Source organism: Lemur catta, chromosome 8 (genome assembly GCF_020740605.2).
Source record: "Lemur catta isolate mLemCat1 chromosome 8, mLemCat1.pri, whole genome shotgun sequence".
Lineage (NCBI taxonomy): Eukaryota > Metazoa > Chordata > Mammalia > Primates > Lemuridae > Lemur > Lemur catta.
The window spans coordinates 84,351,518-84,373,957 of NC_059135.1; the positions used below are offsets into that span (position 1 = coordinate 84,351,518).

Here is a 22,440-nt window from a genome sequence, read left to right on the forward strand (position 1 = left end):
TAAGAATAGTTTTACTTGGTAGTTGGGGATGTTGCTAGTTTTGTTTCATGCTTTTCTCAATTTAATCCAAAGTTTACTTCCATGATAATAATCTAAGAAGACATGGGAAAATTTGATAGTCTTTACATTTTAAGAAATAAAATAATTTCATAGATGTAAAAGAAAAAATTCAGTTGAAGTAAATGTTATATTTTTTCTGTTGACTTTTTTAATCTCTGCTCTTTAGATATGGAGCTAACAGTTTTATGGAGAATATGTTTTCCCATTAAACTGCATTACAACCTCAGTGTTACATTCTTAAAGAAAAGACTCTAGTATAAAAGTCTTTTAAAAATCCCACTTATTCATAGTATTCACTGAGAGGCATTTTACTTATAAGTGGACAGTCAATCCATGTGATGTCTTTAGAAGTAGACACGTTAAAGTAGTCCACGAATAAGTTATTTTGGATCTTTTCAGAAACTCCTGGGACTTAACTAAGTAACAGAATTGACTATATCAGATGTCAACCAAAGCTTAATAGCTGGAAGTGCTACTTGCAAATGGTCTCCCAAGCAGAGCTTAACTCACTAATGCCCCAGTAACATAACAGCATAAGGGTGATCTTTCTTTTAGACAAGGAAAGAATTTAGATAATTTAGCCTAGATTTTATAACTCCTAAAGTGGAGCTCAATCAAGATCTAGATGCAATTCAAGATTAACAATTAAGTTGTGACTTGATTTTTTTAATAGGAAAGAGCGTGTAGCTATTTTTAGTCTCTTAGAAAAAATGGACTTTATGTAATTAGCAACCTGTGGGAAAAGGTTGAGCTGTTGCAAATTATAAAGCCTTTGACTGGTTATATACAAGTGAATGGAGCCAATTTTATACAATAGGATCAACATGTGGTATGTAGGTTATAGTTATTTAACTTTTGGCACTCATTAAAGCTGAGTAATTAAGAGTAGGTGTGTTAATGGCTTTTGCTACCTTGTAAGAAAGGAAAATTCTTGTGACTAAGACTCTGGTGAAAAATAATGGGTTTTTAATTTTTGTGGTTGGTTGATAATTTTCTTAGGAACATGATTTTATGTTCCAGATGGGTCAATCAGCTTGTCTTTTTTATTTGGTTTTAGACTATACTTCTAAGGCAGTTGAGAAATACTGATCATTCTTGATAGTAGAAGTCTAGGGCACATTTCCTTTCTAACAGAAACCTAGCAGTGTGATATTTATATTCAAAGTACCAATTTTTAAAGAAGAAAATGAAAAACAGAAAAATGTTACATTGAAAATTGTTACCTGCTGTATTCATGAATAATAATAAATCCAGTGAAGTAATATAAATTCTAAAAAACTTTTCTTATTTAGGAAAAAGGTTTATGGGTTTTTTCTTTATCCTTCAAAGTCATTTTTCTGAAAATTATCCTTACTGGCTAGGCTTAACATAAACAGTATTTTATTTTCAATGGATGTGCATTGACTCCATTGTGAATACAAAGTTTAAGATAGCTTTCAACACATTTCTTTGAGGTCACTAGCTCTGACAGTACTGGTTGATGCACGGACACTTACATAAAACAAGAATCTAAGGTGTATGGTTATTGTTGAATCATAAATAAAAAATAGAAATTCCCCTATTTGATATTAACATGAAATTAATTTTTATAACCTGCTATGGTCTAAATATATTTGCTGTTGTTATTATTGTTGTTATTCACTAACTGTATTCATTATTGTTACACCATAACGCAGAAACCCTCAGTTCATATGGACATTCTATGTTTTTTAAGCATGGAGGGATTATTCAATTTGCCAATGTGGCACCAGAATGAAAGTAATTATTCACTAAAATTTTTTAAACATTTGAGAATAAAGTCTTCTGTTTGTCTCTCCAGCTGAGCTTTTTAAGATATTTGGCTTCAGAATTTTTTTGTCTCTTAAGTGTTGTTATTTATAATTTTTGCCATGTTATTTGAGTTGGGACAAAATAGTCCAATCATTTATTAAACTAATATTTATTGGGGAGGAAATGCTCTTTTTGCTCCTGCCTTAAGTCCATACCTACTAGAAGTTTCTTTTTCAAAGCTAGTTTCCTACTTTCATCCATGTCCAATATTAATTCTACCTTCTGGTTTCCCACTACAATGTTATTTCCCACTACTTCTCAGTACATACTCTTCAGATGGGGCAGATTCTCCATGCCTGTAATGACCTCTGTTACTTTAATTCTTATTTTAAAGGCATTGGCCTTTTTCATTAAATCATCATTCTTTGTCACTTAGCTTAAGCCCATACCCTTCATGATCCTCATTGATTAGTTTCTCTGTTCATTTCTTATGGATCCACATATATTATATATTCTTAGGCTGCTGGAAATTTTCTCTTTATATATATTTTTAATTTTAATATACATTTTGATGGTAATCTTAGTTATATAAGGGTATTATTCCATATCATCTTAAAGACCAATTCACAATGGAAAACTGCAATGTGAATTTAGTGCTTCGTCAGCATTTACTGTCTCATTTACAATTGTGTTCATGCCAGCTGAAACCAAATGATTTCCGTGTTCTGTACGAATGAAGGTTTTCACCGTATTTTGAATAGAGACACATGCTGAACAAGTTGGGTCACCAGGTGATACTTGGTAATTAAGTACTCAAAACTCAACAAAGCCTGTACCATTCAAGCACATGTATTGAATCCTATTTTTGTCTGTATAGGAGCAGCAGATCACTAATCGTATGATAGTTTCCATGCAAGGAAAAATGTATGTATTTCTAGTTCTAGTAGTTATCAGATTAGATATTTGACAACCCATTTGATATAAATTTCTTTTTTTTTTTCTTTTTTGAGATAGTCTCACTCTGTTGCCCATGGCGTCAGCCTAGCTCACAGCAACCTCAAACTCCTGGGCTCAAGCAATCCTCCTGCCTCAGCCTCCTGAGTAGCTGGCACTACAGGCATGTGCCACTACTCCCGGCTAATTTTTTCTATTTTTAGTAGAGACAGGGTCTCGCTCTTGCTCAGGCTGGTCCTGAACTCCTGAGCTCAAGCAGTCCTCCCTCCTGGCCTCCCAGAGTACTAGGATTACAGGCTTGAGCCACCACATGCCCAGCACTGATATAAATTTCAGTTAACAGTGCTACATTATGAACTTTCACATGGGCAAGATAGTTTTATAAAATGATCCACAATACTTTATTTAAATTGTCCTTCCTTAATTGCTTTCTGTAGAATTTTGGTTAATTATGAGGCCTAAATATTCTAAACCTACCTCAAAGTTAATGTTTTATATAACTGAGCAGACATTTTTCACATTACTAGTATTCAAGTCAAAATATAGAAACATTAAATATAGAACTTGCTGTGAAGCAATAAGCTTTTTACAATAAATGTTAGCAGTTGTTAGTAAAACTGTAAATAATATTAATTTGAATTTTGTTTTTATTTTCTTTAAAAATTTATTTTGATTTTAAGTTCAGAGCTATAAGCATTTATACTAGTTTTATATTTGTGAGTATTTAAGTAACATGATAAAACTAATTTAACTGATTACTGAGGGTCACTAACATTTTTTACTCCACTCCATAGTAGTTTCAAAAGGGTGGGGAACCTGTAGCCCCTCAGCCGAATCTAGACTTCACAGAACAAATCCCTTTATTGAGAGGATTTCTTTTTTTTTTTTTTTTTTTTGAGACAGAGTCTCGCTGTGTTGCCCCGGCTAGAGTGAGTGCCGTGGCATCAGCCTAGCTCACAGCAACCTCAAACTCCTGGGCTTAAGCGATCCTACTGCCTCAGCCTCCCCAGTAGCTGGAACTACAGGCATGTGCCACCATGCCCGGGCTAATTTTTTCTATGTATATATTTTAGTTGACCAGATAATTTCTTTCTATTTTTAGTAGAGACGGGGTCTCGCTCTTGCTGAGGCTGGTCTTGAACTCCTGACCTCGAGCAATCCACCCGCCTCAGCCTCCCAGAGTGCTAGGATTACAGGCGTGAGCCACCGTGCCCGGCAGAGGATTTCTTTTTTAAAACTTGGATTCAGTCAAAAGGCTGCACTCAAGGATCCAGAGGCCAGTGTGGCTCCAAGACCTCAGGTTCCCTATCCTGCAAGTAGTGTTATGCAAACTTCTCACCACACTTGTTTTGGACTACAAATTCTTGGGGTTTTAGTGAAGAAAAATGAGCTCATAGAATAAGTCATCCTAGAACTGCTAGGATGATTTAAATCTTTAATTTTTGCAAAGCGCCAGTGCACTGTTGAGTGTAATAGAGGTCCAGAGAACCCAGAGGCTTGGCTTCCCACCAACTAACTAGGGACAGCGAGTCTCTCATTGACCAAACTCTATTCAGACTCCTTTGAACTCTCTGCTCAACTAAGCTACTTTTTGACTTTTTTTTCATCTCGACATTGTTCAATTTAAGCAAGAATTCTGCTAAGTTACTTTAGCCAGACTGACCCCCCTCCCCACCCCATATGTGATCATCCTCCCTATCTAATCAGATTCCTCAACCTCTGCCCTCCTCCCCCTGCCCCCTGTGATGTCTAATCACAGTGGCCTGCCTTCAGCAAGAATCCTGTTAGGTCTGTTTAGCCAGAATCTCCTCTTACCCCTAATGTCTCCTCTTAGTAATTTTCTATCCACTGACCCCCTCCCTACTCTTTGGCTACAAATTCATACTTGCCCATACTATATTAGGAGTTGAGCCCAGTTGTATGCTGAGATCTCTTTTCTCCTATAGCAATAGTCTTTAACTACTACTATCTGTCTCTGATTTTCTTTGTCACTAGCCATGTGACTTCATAAATTGTTTTTTTTTTTTTTTTTTTTTTTTTGAGACAGAGTCTCACTTTGTTGCCTGGGCTAGAGTGAGTGCCGTGGCGTCAGCCTAGCTCACAGCAACCTCAGACTCCTGGGCTTAAGCGATCCTACTGCCTCAGCCTCCCGAGTAGCTGGGACTACAGGCATGCGCCACCATGCCCGGCTAATTTTTTTGTATATATATTTTTAGTTGGCCAGCTAATTTCTTTCTATTTTTGGTAGAGACGGGGTCTCGCTCTTGCTCAGGCTGGTCTCGAACTCCTGACCTCGAGTGATCCACCCGCCTCGGCCTCCCAGAGCTAGGATTACAGGCGTGAGCCACCGCGCCCGGCCTCATAAATTGTTTACTGTTTGCTTGTCTTAACTTTATACTTTAGAGCTAAGACTCTTCTTTAAGCATCATTATTTCTGCTTGCCTGGGAAATCTAAAAGTCAGATCTAGTGTGGTACTAATTCACTAGATTTCAATTAGTAATTGAAAGAAGTACTTGACCTATAAATAAAGCTTCTGCTTGCCTTAGAATGGAAACAAACATTTTTATTATCAAAAGGTAGCTTACTGTTTTTTAAAGTACCTACCTGATTTTTGTTTTTTGGATGCTATTTTGATTTAACTGGCAAATATGGTTTCTTATGTTTGAATGTTTTGTAATTCTTTGCCTCAGTGAATTGTGCATTTAATTTAGGACAAACGTTGAAGCATTTTATGTTGGTACATTATTTGAAGAACTGGAGTGTAGCAACGTTGTGGCTTGTCTCTTTTCTAACTGATCTTTTATTATACTCTTGTGAAGATTTAAAAATTATTAATTTGAATGTGGGCAGTTATGTAGATCTGTGAGTACATTTCTCATTGAGTATAGTAAGAGTCAACAAATTTATTTCTGACAACTAGAAAGCTAATAAATTTGTTGCTGGTTTTGCTGAAAACCTTTAATAGTTAAGTTTCTGTAAGTGTTAAAATTTTAATAATTAGTTTTGGTTGATATTAGAATATGTAAATATACAAATGGGAAAACTATTAAATAGTATCTCTTTCACCATTATTGATTTTTTTTTGTTTGTTTTGGGGAGGGAGAAATAAATTAACATAGTTTAGAAAAATATGAGCTGATAATTACCCAAAATTATAATTTTGATCATCACCTGCCCTCTACTAACTTCCAAGTTTATTTCTGCTGTTAACAAGTAATAAATAGCATATACCAATATATGGATTTTTTAAGGTATTTTAGACCTTTATTGTGACTGGTATAATAAATTACTTCAAGGGGCTTAAATCTGTGGTCCCTAAAATGATGTGAAACAAAAGCCAAAAACCACTATTCATGTAAAGGTTATGCAGCTCACTTTCCATCATTATCTTGGGTATATTGAGTAGATTATGTGAATAATAATGGGATACTCTTCAGTAACATCTGTAGCAGGTGCCATATGTTTTTGAGATGAAAAATCGTGGGAAAAAATTCCCCTCTACCCCCACACAGGACTTTTATTGTATGTGAAATATTATTTTTAATGTTTAATAGACTTAATCTATAATTAAAATTCAGTATAGGCCGGGCACGGTGGCTCATGCCTGTAATCCTAGCACTCTAGGAGGCTGAGGCTAGAGGATCCCTTGAACTCAAGAGTTTGAGACCAGCCTGGGCAAGAGCGAGACTCAGCTCTACAAAAAATAGAAAAATTAGCAGGGCATGATAGCACCCACCTGTAGTCGCAGCATCTTGGGAGGCTGAAGCAGGATGATCGCTTGAGCCCAGGAGTTTTGAGATTGCAGTGAGCTATGGTGACGCTACTGCTCTCTAGCTAGGATGACAGAGCAATGCTCTTGTCTCCAAAAAAAAAAAAATTTTCTTCAGTATAATGACTGCACTTGCTTTTATCTTGCCAAGTTTTCCAGTGTCTGGCATAATTTTTCTAGCTTTTTGGATGCCTCTTTCTTACTAGTCCTTGTACGAGTCCTGAAAGGTATAGTACAGTGGTTAGCAGCAGCTTCCCCTGTATACAGAGGAAATAAGTTTGCTTGTAACAATAGCAGTAATAGTTGACTGTTACTATATAATAAATATGGAGTTGTGACATGCCATACTTATATTTTCCCACTAGATCCTTGCAGGAACCTAGGAGGTATTGATACTGTTTTGGCTGTTTTGTTTTTTTTTTCTTGGCCTACTCTTTTTTACAGATGAGGAAATAGAGATGTGAAATATTTAGTGTTTTGACTGAGCTCTTGGGCATTAGGGCTCACACTCCAGCCTCTATGTCATCCTGCCTGAGACAGTGTAATGATGTTAGTTCAGAGCCCTCCACGATATAGGTGTACTTAGAATACAACCTTTTAAACACTACCCCCAAGTTATTGAGAGTCAAAACTGGAGGGGAAAAAAAAGTTTGATTTAAAAAGTAGAACTGATTTATATCATAACAAAAAAGATTTTTATGTTTGAGTCATAAATTCATGTTAAAAACAATTCCAAAGGAGAAATTAAAAAAATTTTTAACCATTAGTAACACTAATGAGTTTGCCTCTTCTACTGTAAAGCAGTAGTTGTCTTCTTTCTGCCTTAGGAATCACCTCGTTTAAAAGCACACTGCAAAACTAATAGAGGGGAAGAGCTTTGGAACCTAGAGAGTTTCATGTTTGCAGTAACAGTACTTTTTCCTGAATAATTTCAGTGATAAAAAATTAGCTATTTATAAACATGAAATCTAAACATCACCTGGCAGATCTAACAGTTAATTGCATCTACTTTTGCTTAAGCTTTTTTTTTCCCTATCAGCACTGCCATTAACAGAATACATCTTGCACATTCTCATCACTCTCGTTGTGAGAAACAAGGCACAAAGTCAGTCAACCAAGCAGCTATGTGATGTGTGCAACTAATGTGGAAAATAAGGCCACAGCCTCAGAATTTAGAATACGAATTTATCCTTTACCAAGATTCTGGTTTCAGGAAAGAAATGAAAGAGTTTGGCTGGATAGATAACTGATTACTGTTCATTAACACATCAAATTGCAGGCTCTTTGTTAGACATTTGTACAAACTAAAATCCTGTCCTAGAATTGCTCTGTCTTTAGCAAAGGAAAAGAGATCCTTTCAGGACATTCAGGTATGGGTATCCTTTTAGATTAGGTTTTTGTAGAGTGATACTAATAGACTGTCAATTCTGTTATGTGACATATGCATTCCTAAAACTCACTGTACTATGCAAAATTGTGCAGTAAAAACCACAGACAGTGCTTATGGAGAAAATGGGGCTGATGGCATAACATTCACAAATTTTATCTTGTGGAGAAAGGGGAACTCCTAGGCACTGTTAGTGGGAATGTAAATTAGTACAGCCACTATGGAAAACAGTATGGAGGTTTCTCAAAAAATTAAAAATAGAACTACCATATGATCCAGCAATCCCCAGGAAATGAAATCTATGAGATGTCTGCACTGCCATGTTTGTTGCAGCACTACTTACAATAGCCAAGATCCAGAATCAACCTAAGCGTCCAACAACAGATGAATGGATAAAGAAAATATGATATAGATATACAGTGGAATACCATTCAGCCATAAAAAAGAATGAAATCCTGCCATTTGTGACAATACAGATAAACCTGGAGGGCAATTGTGCTAAGTGAAATAAGCCAGTCACAGAAAGACAAATACTACATGATCTCACTTGGAAGCTAAAAAAGTTGATCTCATAGAAGCAGAGTAGAATAATTACTGGGAGGGGAGGAGGGGCAAAAGGAAAGATTGGTCAATGGGTACAAAATTACAGATAGATAGGAGGAATAAGTTCTGGAGTTCTCTTGCACAGTAGGGTGACTATGGTTAACAATATTATATATTTCACTTGTGCCAACACCAAGCAGTTTTAATAATCACAGCCTTGTAGCATAGTTTGAAGTCTGGCAAATTAATACCTCCCATTTTGTTTTTGTTGCTTAAAATTGCTTTTGCTAAACGGGGTCTTCTCTGGTTCCATACAAAGCATAAAATTATTTTTTCTGTATCCATGAAAAATGATGTTGGTAATTTAATAGGGATTGCATTGAATCTGTAGATAACTTTGGGCAATATAGACATTATAACAATGTTGATTCTTCTGATCCACGAGCATGGTATGGTTTTCCACCTATTTACATGCTCTGCGATTTCCTTTCTCAGTGTTTCATAGTTCTAAATTATATATTTCAAAATAACTAGGAGAGGATTTTGAATGTTCTCACCACAAAGAAATGATAAATGTTTGAGGTAATGAGTATGCTAAACCCTACTTTGAATTTTACGCAATGTATACATGTATTGAAATATCACACTGTACCACATAAATATGTACAATTATGTGTCAATTAAAAACTTCATCAATGGCACATTTTGTAAAAAGACAGGGACCTAACTTTTTAAAGGTAGGTTGAACAGTTTTATACATGTTGAATGGTTAATAAATACATAAATACTAAAATATAGCACTTTACCTTGAAAAATATACAGTTTGCTTGTGGAAGTTAAGTGGACGTCAAAAGAGATGCAATTTGTAAGTTATGGTGTAGTGGTGGAACGAACGCTGCAATCAGAGGGAAAGCTGTAACACCAGTTGTAGATGGATGTGGCTCCTAACATGGGTCCCAGATAGATGTTTGAGGTGTGTGCATTTTGTATATTCCTACATGGCTGAGTTCACCTGAGTACTATTGCCTGCATTGACACAGTGTTTCCCACTGATGAAATCTGCTGTACGCAAATGCAAAATTCTTATTATGTTGCTCAAGCTGTTCCCTGAAATATCAATTGTGTTGGAACAAATACACATTTTCAAAACAAGTGGTATAGCAAAACTGACTGTACTCTTGAAAGAGTTACTGGTGCTTGCCCAGTGAGCAGATAAAACATGAGTCTTATCTGTTTGCTTGCTGCTTATGTGTGGGGGTGAGGAAAATAATGAAGTGGGAGATGACTTCAGAGTTTCTAGTTTGAGAAATTAAGTGGAAATGACACTGTTAATCTAGAATCAAATTGCCAGGAGGGGCTGGCTCTAAACATGGCCTTCTCTCTGGAGCTGGGATGGGCTCACTGTCCGTAGAGCACTTAGCCAAATCAAGGCTGGATACTGAAGAGAAATGGGGCTCTGTTAGCAAAGGAGAAAGGCAATCTATTGGATAGGCAAGTGGCAATATCTCCTGAGCTTATCTGTGCTGAGTAAATGGAAGAGAAGTCCCAGCCTTTTAAGCTCATGAAAAGCCCAAAGACTGAAATAGGTTGTTTTACCCAAAACCCTTTTATTTTTCTGGCTGATAGTATTCTGCTCTTCCCATCCCAAGTCTTCTCTCATTCCAAATGTTTTCAAGTGTCCCTATGGAACACCCTGGGTTTCCTTAAAATTCCCTACTTTTCCTCCACTTTCTTCACCATGACTCCATTTTAACAGCTCACTCCTGTGGCCACAAGCTTGGATTTTTCTCCTCAGAACTTTACCATTTTAAACTCCAGTGGCCATTTTCTCTGACTGTAATTTTCACCAGTCAGCGTCTCCCATGCCTTCTAATCTTCTGTTGGACTTCTTCAAGACTTCTAATCTTTTTGTCAGTCTCCACGTTTTCTTCCAATCTTTTCAGCCTCCTTCTGACCTCATGCAACCCCATGTGTGCATTCCTAGGACTACTCTCGCTGCACCTTTGTCTGCTGCTCCTCCTCTCCTAGTTTCTCTTGCCCTGCAAACATCCTACAACCCCGTCCTGATGACTGTAACACATGGTTAGAGTATTTGTAATATAATGGATTGATTTATATTCCTCAGTTGGGCCCACTGGTATATATTCAATTCTATAATGAAAACAGAGGCTTATAGGCTGCCTGTATTTTTGTTGTTTCACTGGACTCTTCAGGATCTCATTCCTTTTATCTCTTAGTTTATCAGTCTTCTGTTATAATTAAAAACAGCACATAACCAACAAGATCTAAACCAATCCTAGCGGATTCTGTGCTTAAATAAAACAAAAACTCTTACTTATAGATGTTTTCAGCTTACTTTAGAAACTTGAGGACCAATGAAGTGTGAGGTAATTCAGGAGAATATTTAGTAACACATTCTCTTTGGGAAGCTACAGCTCAGTCAGTGGGCCAACTAGCCATTCTGCCAGAATCTGGCTTGGAAAATAGTATGGATAGAAATATGTCCATGAGAAAAAGGCCATTTCTAATTTAATCAATTTTATATATTAAATGCTTGCAGTTATCTTTAGTGCTAGAGGAGTACCTAAGGACTGTTTGTTTATTCTCAAGATGTTTCCATTTTGAATGTTACTACCCAAGGAGACTGGACATTAAAACATGTGAACTCATACACAACAAAGTGGGAGCAATAATGGTATTTATATGTTAATAACATGAGGCCCTACATTTAACTCTATTCCCTCTGGCCATATACCAGGTGGGAAAAAGCAAGGACTCCACTATTAAAAATATCAAATCAGATAGTTCCAGCTGGGGTTTCCTAATCATTTAAAAGGCAAAATATGAGGTCACTTTTAATATCTTAAGTAGATAACGATCTTAGCATTTACTTTAGATATTAAATTTGAGGTACTTATCTTTTGCCTTTCTAACTAGATGATACTGCTAGCAGTTTCTAGCTTTTGAGTATTTTCCTTAAAAGAAACATTGGGGTCTAATGTGGAATCAACTGTTTTGCTTCACATTATCTGTCCTAGGAATAGCCAATCATCCAATCCATCAATATACTAATTCAAAAAGTTGATTCACTAATTGGATTTAAGTGCCACAGGACTCTTAGATACATTATTTTAATCAATTTGTTGGAAAGATCAATTTTCTCATGGCTGAATGCATATAAAAATGAAGCAACTGAATGAGTTACACAGGAAGGTTGGCACATCTAATTCCCTAGAGATTTTAAGAACAGGTTCTTAATTATATGTCTGAAATTGTTCAGATGTCAAGGTCTTTAAATGAAATTTGTCTAGAAGCAGGAAGATGCCATACTTTTCCAGGCCTGTGTTTCTAGATCCCTATCTTATGTTAACATTAATTATCTAATATTTAATAGCTGATACGGATGTTGAGGTAAGAAGTTATCCCCTTTTTTCTGTTTTTTTTTTTAAATTATTTTTTATTTCATGCTGTTTTAAAGGAATAGAGTAGTAGTTTGTGTTAGTTATGGTTGAGTCTTGTAAAGTTAAATTTTTTTTAAGCAGTCCTAGAGGCCTTTTTGTATTGACTACTATAGAGGGCAACAATGAATGTAAACACAAGGCTTTAAAGTTTAAAGCTAAAGTTATAGTGACTACTATAAAGGGCTACAATTAATGTGAACACCAGTTTTTAGAGTTAAAATTTATATATTGCTATTTGTTCCTATATAACACTTCCTGCTTCCCCAAACATAGAGATTTTTTATTCTAAAAATAAGGCATATTCAGTACATTATTTGTGTACATACGTATTTTCTTTTGTTTTTCTTCGTATTAGTCATTGTGGTTAAATGATTTATTGGTAGCTGGTGAGTCACAAGTATGTTTCTCATTCTCTAATGAGTCACCTAGCTACATGCAAGTTTGTTTATTTTCTTTCCTTTCTAGATCTTTCATATGAAAATAAGTATTTTTCTAGTTGGTTAAAATTTCAGTTTGCTACATTAACTATTAGATCTAGCAAATACCAGAATAATACTCATAAGAAGTCTCACCGACTTAGAAAAGTTTTATTTAGCACCTGCTCTGGTCCAGGCACTCTGCTGGGCTTGAGTATAGAGAGATTTATAAATAGCACATGTATCATATAAGAAACTTAATTTGGGGAGAGGAAGAAGATAGATAAGCAACTGTATGCAGAGGCATGTTGTAAGTACTATGGTAAAAGTACATATTCTGTACAGGAAGGTATCCCAAAGAAAGGTGAGCATGTGGGTACCCTTTGAGCATCCATGTGGATAAGTGAGCAAACATAGGCTAAGACATTATACTGTTGTATATGGCAACTCCTTGAATAATTACACCTACATGATTTATACCTCTTTGTAGGAACAGGGTATTTATCTGTTGGAGGAGAAACAATTTCTATATTCAGCCCTGTCCAGTGTAACATTTGTATCAAAAACTTGGGACAAAGATAAAGATGTGCTTAAAAAATAGGTCTAAAATCTGGTGTCAAAAATTCCCAGATAGTTTATGGGATTAATCTTTCTAGGTTAAATATAACTTTAAATAATAACTTCATATTTTATACAAAGACTGCTGAATTTATACTGAGGCTGACAACAACAGCAGGATATCAAGAGACATCAGTGTTATGGGGGAAGGTAGCACGATTCTTGGGCATTTGGGAAGCTATTAAAGGACCTATTATTTTCGGTTTCCGTCATATAAACTATAAAGGAATCTGGCAGCTCATGAGCTTCTAAGAATGAGAGTGTATTATCTCAAAGTAAGCTGATGATACATTTTGAGATATTTAAATTTAGTGCTAATTTTTGAGTCTGTAACAGATCTAGTGTAATAACCAGTAAATGATCATCTTATTAGCTGTGTGATGATAGACTAATTACTTAACCTTTTAGAGTCTCATTTTTCTCATCTGTAAAATGGTGATAATACCTACCTTGTAGGCCTTTGCGAAGTTTAAGTGTGATAGTGTATATAAAAAGCACTTCACGCAAGAACTGGAACATAAAAGGAAATTGCTAAGTGATAGTAGGAATATTTGTACTTTACGGATTTATGTATTGAGATCACTTTCATGTGAGCTATAAAAATAAAAATGTGTCAGCTTCCTCAACATTAAAAAAAAGACATACAGGCCTGGTGCGGTGGCTCACGCTTATAATCTTAGCACTCTGGGAGGCCAAGGCAGGCAGATTGTTTGAGCTCAGGAGTTCGAGACCAGCCTGACCAAGAGCGAGACCCCGTCTCTACTAAAAATAAAAAGAAATTATATGGACAGCTAAAAATATATATAGAAAAATTAGCCAGGCATGGTGGTACATGCCTGTAGTCCCAGCTACTCGGGAGGCTGAGGCAGGAGGATCGCTTGAGCCCAAGAGTTTGAGGTTGCTGTGAGCTAGGCTGACGCCACAGCACTCTAGCCCAGGCAACAGAGTGAGACTCTGTCTCAAAAAAAAGAAAAAAACAACAACAACTAAAGACATACAGAGAAAATGAACAAAACTACCATAGAAGGGCGGGTAGGTGGCTCACGCCTGTAATCCTAACACTCTGGGAGGCCAAGGCGGGAGGATCGCTCAAGGTCAGGAGTTCAAGACCAGCCTAAGCAAGAGTGAGACCCCCGTCTCAACTAAAAATAGAAAGAAATTAGCTGGACAACTAAAAATATATAGACAAAATTAGCCGGGCATAGTTCCACATGCCTGTAGTCCCAGCTACTCGGGAGGCTGAGGCAGAAGGATTGCTTGAGCCCAGGAGTTTGAGGTTGCTGTGAGCTAGCCTGACTCCACGGCACTCTAGCTCAGGCAACAGAGCAACCCTCTGTCTCAAAAAAAAAAAAAATACTGTAGAAGGATGACACAAAGTTTATGAAACAGTTCATATTTTCTGCAATTGAGAAAAAATGTGGAGGAGTATAGACCAAACAGAAAACAGTGATTGTAGAAGAGGAGAATGAATATATGACGGAGACTTAAATTTATGTATTCTGGATGATAAATAAATACATACTTTTATAATCAAAATAAGTTTTTAAAACAATGTTTTTTGAACATTTTTTTCAAAAATAGCTTAAAAACATGAGAACACACTCTGTCATTTCCCATCACTCACTGATGAAGGGCAGTCTGGCTTCTTTGTATTCGAAGAGGACTTGCCAGAATCAGCGTCTCATACTGAGATCCATCAGCAAGAGATAGATGAACTACTTTTTTCCCAGATTTATTTCTCCTCTATTTATATGAAAGATGGTGACTTCTTTGACTAGAGTTATATGTTGTTAAATATTTTTTTCACCAGTTTCCTACACAGAAATGATACCTTCAACAGTGACCTCCAAATCATCTATTCTAGCAATAACTTTTTCTCAGTGTTTATGATTCTTGTTCTGTATATATCCCAGTGGTCTCCAAAGTGTGATTTGCCCAAGAGTACCCATTGGGGGAAAGAAATTAATTAAACTTCCTTCCTTCCTTTATCTAAAAGAATGAGAAAAAGAATTTGAGTTTTTCTAATAGTTAACTTATCAATAAAGAGTGGGCCTATCACTTGGACTGCATCTCAGAAGGTCACATGTCACCTCTACAGCATGTGGGGTTTCTGAAGGAAGATTGCAGGATTCCAGTAACAAAAAGGAGCTAGCTAGCAGTGCTACCCTCACTCTGGTTCACAGCTGGTGTATTGTAACAAATTTCAGTTTACCGTTCCTATTAAAAGTTAACTGGTTTTAAAGAATTATATTATAATAAACTGACCCTCAGAAAATGGACAGGTGGCTCAAAAGGATTTCTATAAAGAAACCATAGATTGAAAATAAAACTAAGAATGTAACCACAAATAAGAAAATGTTAATACTAACACTTCTACTCATAGAGTAAAATCTTTGTATCAGCTGCATTATGAGGCTTTAAAAAATATTATAGTCTAATCAGATCTGACAAGTTATCAGTATCCCCCGAATTAGAAGTTATCAGGAAGACTGTATTAAGTATTGATTTGTATTCATTCACTACTGCTAACTATGAACCTCACCCAAGTTTACAATTGTCTAAATGTAATACCTAAGTTTACTAACACATGTATATGATTTATAAATAAATAAAATATACATATATTGGGCTATATACCCCCCATTTTTTTTTTTACTAATAGAGTAAATCAAATTATCAAAAATGTTTGGAGATAGCTAGTCAGTCCTTTGATATGTTAAGTATTCTCTCCTTTTTGAAACATGTTACTTTATTGGCTTCTGGAACACCATTCTGTTTCAGTTTTTTTTTTTCATTATTTCTTCTTCTTCCTTATCCAGAGTTCTATGTTCAACATTTCTGAAGGATAGTAAACAATAGGGATAAATGAGATTGCTCACCAAAAACCTGATTTGTTTGACAAAACGAGGAGGTAATTTCCAATGAGTAGTTTTAAAATTGTTTTGGGCAGTAGTGGTTTTGAAATATGTTTGTAACCCCTACGTCCTTCCTCTGAACAGTCACTTTGAGGAGGACAGTAATCATTTAAATGGTTAAATTCTGTTTGATTAAAAATCAACCCTAATATTTCATAGTCAAATTTTAGTGTATATGTTTTTTAGGCTGGGCGCGGTGGCTCATGATCTCTTTTCATTACATGATACATGTTGTAGGTTCTCAGTGTGTATGTGATGAAGTACAAATAAACTTTTACTTTTTTAAAGCCCTTATATTCAGATGATTGCTTTGATCCCAAAGATTTTTTTTAATTTTATAATTTTTTTAAGTTTAAGATTGTACTAGTCAGCTGTTGAAAAAAAACTGTATAATAAGCCACCTCAAAATTCAGTAGCATGACAGTATTGCCCAAACGAATCTACAGATTCAGTGCAGTCCCTATCAAAATCCCAATGGCATTTTTTATGGAAACATAAAAAACTATCCTAAAATTCACATGGAATCTCAAAGGACCCCAAATAGCCAAAACAATCTTGGAAAAGAAGAATAAAGTTGAAGGACTCACACTTCCTGATTTCAAAACTTTCTGTAAGCTAAAGTAATCAAAATTGTGTGGTACTGGCACAAAGACAGTCATATAGACCAATGGCGTAGAATAGAGAGCCCAAAAATAAGCCCTCACTTATATGGTCAGTTTATTTTCTACAAGGATTCAGTAGCCATTCAATGGGAAGTCATATGGCCAAACTCAAAGTCACAAGTTAGAGCGACTTTCTGCCTACCTTGAAGCATGGCAAGGGTATGGATGTATACTGCTACTATAGGGAAATGAAGACATGAGACCAGTAATTTAGTGTACCATAGAGATATGCTAAGAACTTTAAAATTTTTTGGCAACATTAAAGAATAAGGCATTACTCATTAGCAAACTACTTTAAACTATGAAGCTTACCTCCTACACTTACTGAAACTGTTTTGACCATTTTAACAGAATCTTTGAAGTCTATTTTTATGCATTCTTTTTAGTTTTTTTTTTTTAATGACAGAAGGCCATTATAATGAACATCTGTTACTATGCTAGGTTATGATGTGGCTCTTTGCTACTCTCCTGTTTGGGGGTGTGTGTGTGTGTGTGTGTGTGTGTGTGTGTGCGCGCGCGCGCGCGCATGTATATATGTGTATATCTAGATATATATACACACACACACATAATCACACACACAATCTTTAGCAGTCAACTGTTACTTAATCCCACTTCTAATAGTTTTATCAGACTTTTTTTTAGCTTCTGTGTGATATAGATATGAAAACTGATAATCAAGGTTGATAGAACTATAGGTAATGAAACCATCTTTAAAGGTATTAGTGAGACCATAAGTAGCAAAGCGTCTGTCACTAGTGTTGGGAAGATAGAATTCTTTTCCTTCAGAAAAAATAGTTACTGTTTGCTTTTTTCCCAAGTTGCATGTTTTATAATTATTTAATCATTTGTTTAAAAACACATAATAGCCAACTCAAATATTTTTATAAAATACTTTGCATAAAGAATGGTACTTTCTACAGTTGTATTTTATAAAGACAGTTTTACTCAGAACTAAACTACTAAGTTGATGTTTGACAGTTTCTAATGAATGACATGAAGTCTGTTGTGCCTATTAGCTAGAGCATTTTAATATCAAAGCTGTACGAATTTATCTTATTTGTAGAATGATTAATTACATGGAGGGTCAGAGAGGTGGTTAGAAAATGAAAGAGGTGTAAAATACAATGTGGTGATAGTGTGTTTTAGGAGGTAATGGTAGTAATACTTAGCTCTTGAAAAGATGTGTTTAATTTACTTTGTCTGTTTCTCCTGCAATGAAATAATTCCCAGGAGTTCTCCTGCTTTCCACCATAGATTTTTGTTTTCCTGGCACATCCTCTGTAAAAATCCCAAGGTTTTTTTTTTAGTTGCCTGTTACTAATAGATACAACACTTTTTCAAAATATGGACATAATGGCATATTAGTTTCAAAATGTAAAACTGAATCCTTAATAGTGGCTCTTTATGATACCACACGGTAGCATATACACTGTTAAGTATTGTGCCATCTACATATACAGTGTCAGTTAAACTCATATTAATTAGACTGTTTCTACAATCAAAATGGAATTTTATCCTTCTACTGAAGTATTCCTATCCCTCTTGTTTTGAGTCTAATTTTATACACACACATGAACACACAACCCTCATATAGATTTTACTCTAGTTCTAGCTAGCAAGTTTTAATCTGATCCTTTTCCAGAATCTGACCTTTTTTTGTTTTAATGTTTTTTCTTCTGCATTCACTCATGTCTATAAATAGATAGGAATAGATACAGATATGGATGTAGATGTATACAGCTAAATTGTGCAGGGTTTGAAAAAATCATGAAATGATTTTATTAACATCTATATGGGCTATTATTTTAATGGCTAAATATAATAAAGGGAAATACTGAGATTGGAAGGGCAAAAAAATTCGTTGGCATTCTCTATGTCTGATTATTCCTGCCTTCTTTCTGATTGATTCACTAGACCAATTTGTAATTTCAGAAATTTAACTTTGGCCCTAGCTTAAGAAATGGGTTATGTTTTCAGAAGTTATTTTTTAAGTAAGTTGTTTAGGACTAGAAATAATGTTTGAAATGATGGTTGTTTTCTAGTCTAGCTGATCAAATATTTTAGTACTTAATGCTGCAGAATTAAATAAGGTACTAAAAATAGACTTACTTCCAAGTTTCAAGTCCTAGATAAAAGGAGTTATCTGGTACTTTTGAAGAATAAAGAAGAGAAAATTTTGTTTTCTTGAATTCGACCTATAGCCTGGCCTGGGCAGAGTGTCTTCGACCACATTCTAGCTTCTTTCTGGAAGGATACTAGCATGATGCTCAATCTTTAAGAGTAGACGTATTTAACTTGAGTTAGCTTGATGAAGACTATCTGCTAATGGAATGCCTTCTACTAGGAAGTCAAAGGGAGTGAGGTCAGAGAACCAGGGGTGGTCTGGGACATAGAGGAAAGGTAGCAGAGTGGAGCTCTAGTTGGGGCAGGTCATGTTACCTGATGAAGCAGTACAGTGATCACTAAGGAGGACAAAACCTTCCCCAAGGAGACATGTAAGATAAGCAATAGAATTCTCCCCCAGGCCTAAATCATATACCTAGGTATCACATTTACTTGTGCAAATAGAGAAGGACAATTGGTGGGTTGCAGTCACATAGAAGATAGATTCAGTGGCACTCAGTTGCCCAGTATTAGAAAGCCCTTATAACAGTAAACTGAAGCCTCTTGGTCCTTGCAGATCTCAGAGGAACCTTATCTTAGTTCACCAAAACTTCTTTGCTATAATAAATTCTGAATTTCTTTAGTATACAAGATTTTACCTAAGTATTAGCTGATAGCTCTCTCTAGTGCAGGAGACTTATGAGAGTATAAGAGATATGTATACTATTGATTTTTTAAAGGTAGTTGGTAACAGATATATAGAATTCTAGGCAGTGTAGCAAAGTGAAATGAAAGTTTTTCTTCCCCAATCTCCACCTATTGTTCTCATTTTGATCCTTTTCCAACTCTGAACAAAAATGTTCATTGAAATGGATTGTGAGTCAGGCCCGTGGCTCATACCTGTAATCCCACCACTTTGGGAGGCCGAGGTAGGAGGATCACTTGAGGCCAGAAATTCAAGACCAGCCAGGGCAATATAGTGAGACCCCATCACTACCAAAAAAAAACCAAAAAACTTAGCTGGGCGTGGTAATGCACACCTATAGTCCTAGCTACTTGGCAAACTGAGGTGAAAGGATCGCTTTAGCCCAGGAGTTCAAGGCTGCAGTGAGCTACAATCACACTACTACACTCCAGCCTGGGTGAAGAGTGAGACTCTTTCTCTTAAAAAAAAAAAGAAAGAAAGATATGGATTGTGGTGTTCTCTTGTGTAAAATAAGCACTGTCCGGTTTCTGGAATGTCTAATAGCATCACATCTACTAGGAACCCAATTCCTTATCAGAATGAGTAGAATTTTTCCATGACAGTTAAATCTTACCCTCTTCACCAAATATTTTGTGACACATTCTGTACAAGAATTTACACAAAAATAAAACTGGTACATTTTGTATGGAAATCACCATTTTGGATTATACCGTTTCTGCCTTGCTTGGTGTGTACTAGTGATCAAAAAATAATCAGTGTGTTTAATAAACTACTTAATAAATTATTAAAATATATTTCAGAATTTCAGTGTCTGGTGTTCAAAATGCAAGTCTGTTACAAAATAAACTGCCTAGAAGATGCATTTATTTTATACTCATCATGTATTAAGCTTCATATAGAGCAGCATTCGTTTATGTGGGAATATACAATCCAGTAGACTTTTTGTCATAAATCCAATGATACAGTATACTCAGAAACTAAAGACAATGAGGATTTAATTGCAGATCAGCACCCTAATGTCCTCTTATTACCTTGAAACCTTTTCAGTTGACCTTCTTCTATTATTTAATTCCATTACATAGCAGTAATTGCATTTATTGAAGCCAATATTTCTCATTATAGGAAATGCTGATCTTAGTGAATCTCAAATATAGGGAGGGAAATGTTCTTCAATAAATAATTAAAAAACTTTTTACTACTTTTCCCGATTCAGTACTGGTCCTATTACCTTTTATGTTCAGAGTATTTTATAAGAGGTAACTAAATTATGGCATCAAAAACATTCTCTCTTCAAGGAATCTCATAAAGTATGCTACATAGTAGCTTATTCTAAGTAGGTTAACTAGACTGACTTTATCTCAAGTGGCTTACTGTATTATAAAGAAGAGTTTAGCATATTCAGTTTTACTGCTGAAACACCAAATAAGTTGTGATGATGAAATGATTAAAGTTGGGAATTTTTTCTCTTGACAGCATCAACAAAGAGAGCATCGTGGATGTAGAAGGTGTAGTGAGAACAGTTAATCAGAAAATTGGAAGCTGTACACAGCAAGATGTTGAGTTACATGTTCAGAAGGTAACTCTTTTCAAAATATAAAGTACATACAGATTTGAGTAATTCTTACAGCTTTCATGTCAAATCTATATGTTCTCAATAATTAGAGTTGACGTAAAATATTGAGATTTATAAGTTGATTATTGAATCAGTTAGCTTTTGTTATATTGATGTAACAAATCGCCCCAATACTTAGTAACTTAAAACAACAAACATTTACTTACAATTCTATGATGCACCCAGCTGGGATGGCTCATTCGCTCCATGTGGCATTGGCTAGGCTCACTGATATATGTGGGGCATCTCTTCCTGTGGCCTCCCCTCATGCAGCAGACTAGCCCAGACATGTTTATATGGTACCAGAGGCAAGAGAGGGAAGCCGTAGTATATAAACACTTTTCAAGCTTCTGCTTGTGTCTTGTTTGCTAAATATCCCATTGGTCAAAATCAAATGGCAAAACAGATTTAAGAGGTGAAGAAATAGATTCCAGCTCTTCATGGGAGGAGAGGCAACATCATTGCACAGGAACATACATACAGGAGCAGGAGGAAGTATTGTAGCCATTTTTGCAGTCTACCATAGTCACATAGGGGGAAGTATAAAACACATCTGAAAAGTTTTATTCACTAATAATAGTGAACCTATATTTCTTTGAATTTTCTTCTGAATATGTACTTTCAGAAGATGATTAATTATATTAATTCTTAATCTTATATCATTATAATCATTATATTTGATACTTTTACGGCATAGAGAAATCAAAAGAGACAATACCATATTGGTCTTATATTCCAGTAGTAACTTCTTTTTTTATAAGACTTATCCCTCATCTTTTTTTTTCCTCAGACATAAAAATTGAAAGTGCTCATTATCAGTGACTTAAAAATACCATGAGTGAATTCACACATATTTAGTACTACTAAAATAACCCTAGCTGGAGCCTGTGGCTCACATCTGTAATCCCAGCACTTTGGGAGGCAGAGGCAGGAGGATCACTTGAGGCCAGGAGTTTAAGACCAGCCTGGGTAACATAGCAAGAACCCATCTCTAAAAATAATTAACAGTCATGGTAGCGTGCACCTGTAGTCCTAGCTATTTGGGAGGCTGAAGCGGGAGGATCGCTTGAGCCCGGGAGTTTGAGGTTACAGTAAGCTATTTCACACCATTGCACTCCAGCCTGGGTGACAGAGCAAGACCCTGTCTCTAAAAATAGATAGATAGATAGATAGATAGATAGATAGATAGATAGATAGATAGATAGATAGAAAGGAAGGAAGGGAGGGAGGGAGGGAAAAGAAAAGAAAAGAAAGAAAGAAATAACCCTGTACATTTGAACCTGCCGTTCTCAGATTCAGGTCTAGATTTTGTCTATGATATGCATGGCTACATTTCTCTTAAGGAGGAGTCTTCAAGACAAACTGGCTTCTTTCCACCCTCACCCCTGTGTGTGTACACTTGCATGAACATGTATGCAACAGAGTCAGGCAGACTGACAGGAAGACAGGTTCACAGAAAT

At 35.8% G+C, this 22,440-nt stretch overlaps 1 protein-coding gene across 1 annotated transcript in view; it reads left to right on the forward strand.

The window, feature by feature from the left end:
• Positions 1 to 22,440, forward strand: part of DARS1 (aspartyl-tRNA synthetase 1) — a 70,327-nt gene that overhangs the window by 19,354 nt on the left and 28,533 nt on the right. Inside the window, exon 5 of the mRNA XM_045559266.1 lies at positions 20,842 to 20,944. Within this exon, the coding sequence (XP_045415222.1) occupies positions 20,842 to 20,944 (103 nt within the window). The remainder of the gene's footprint in view (positions 1 to 20,841; positions 20,945 to 22,440) is intronic.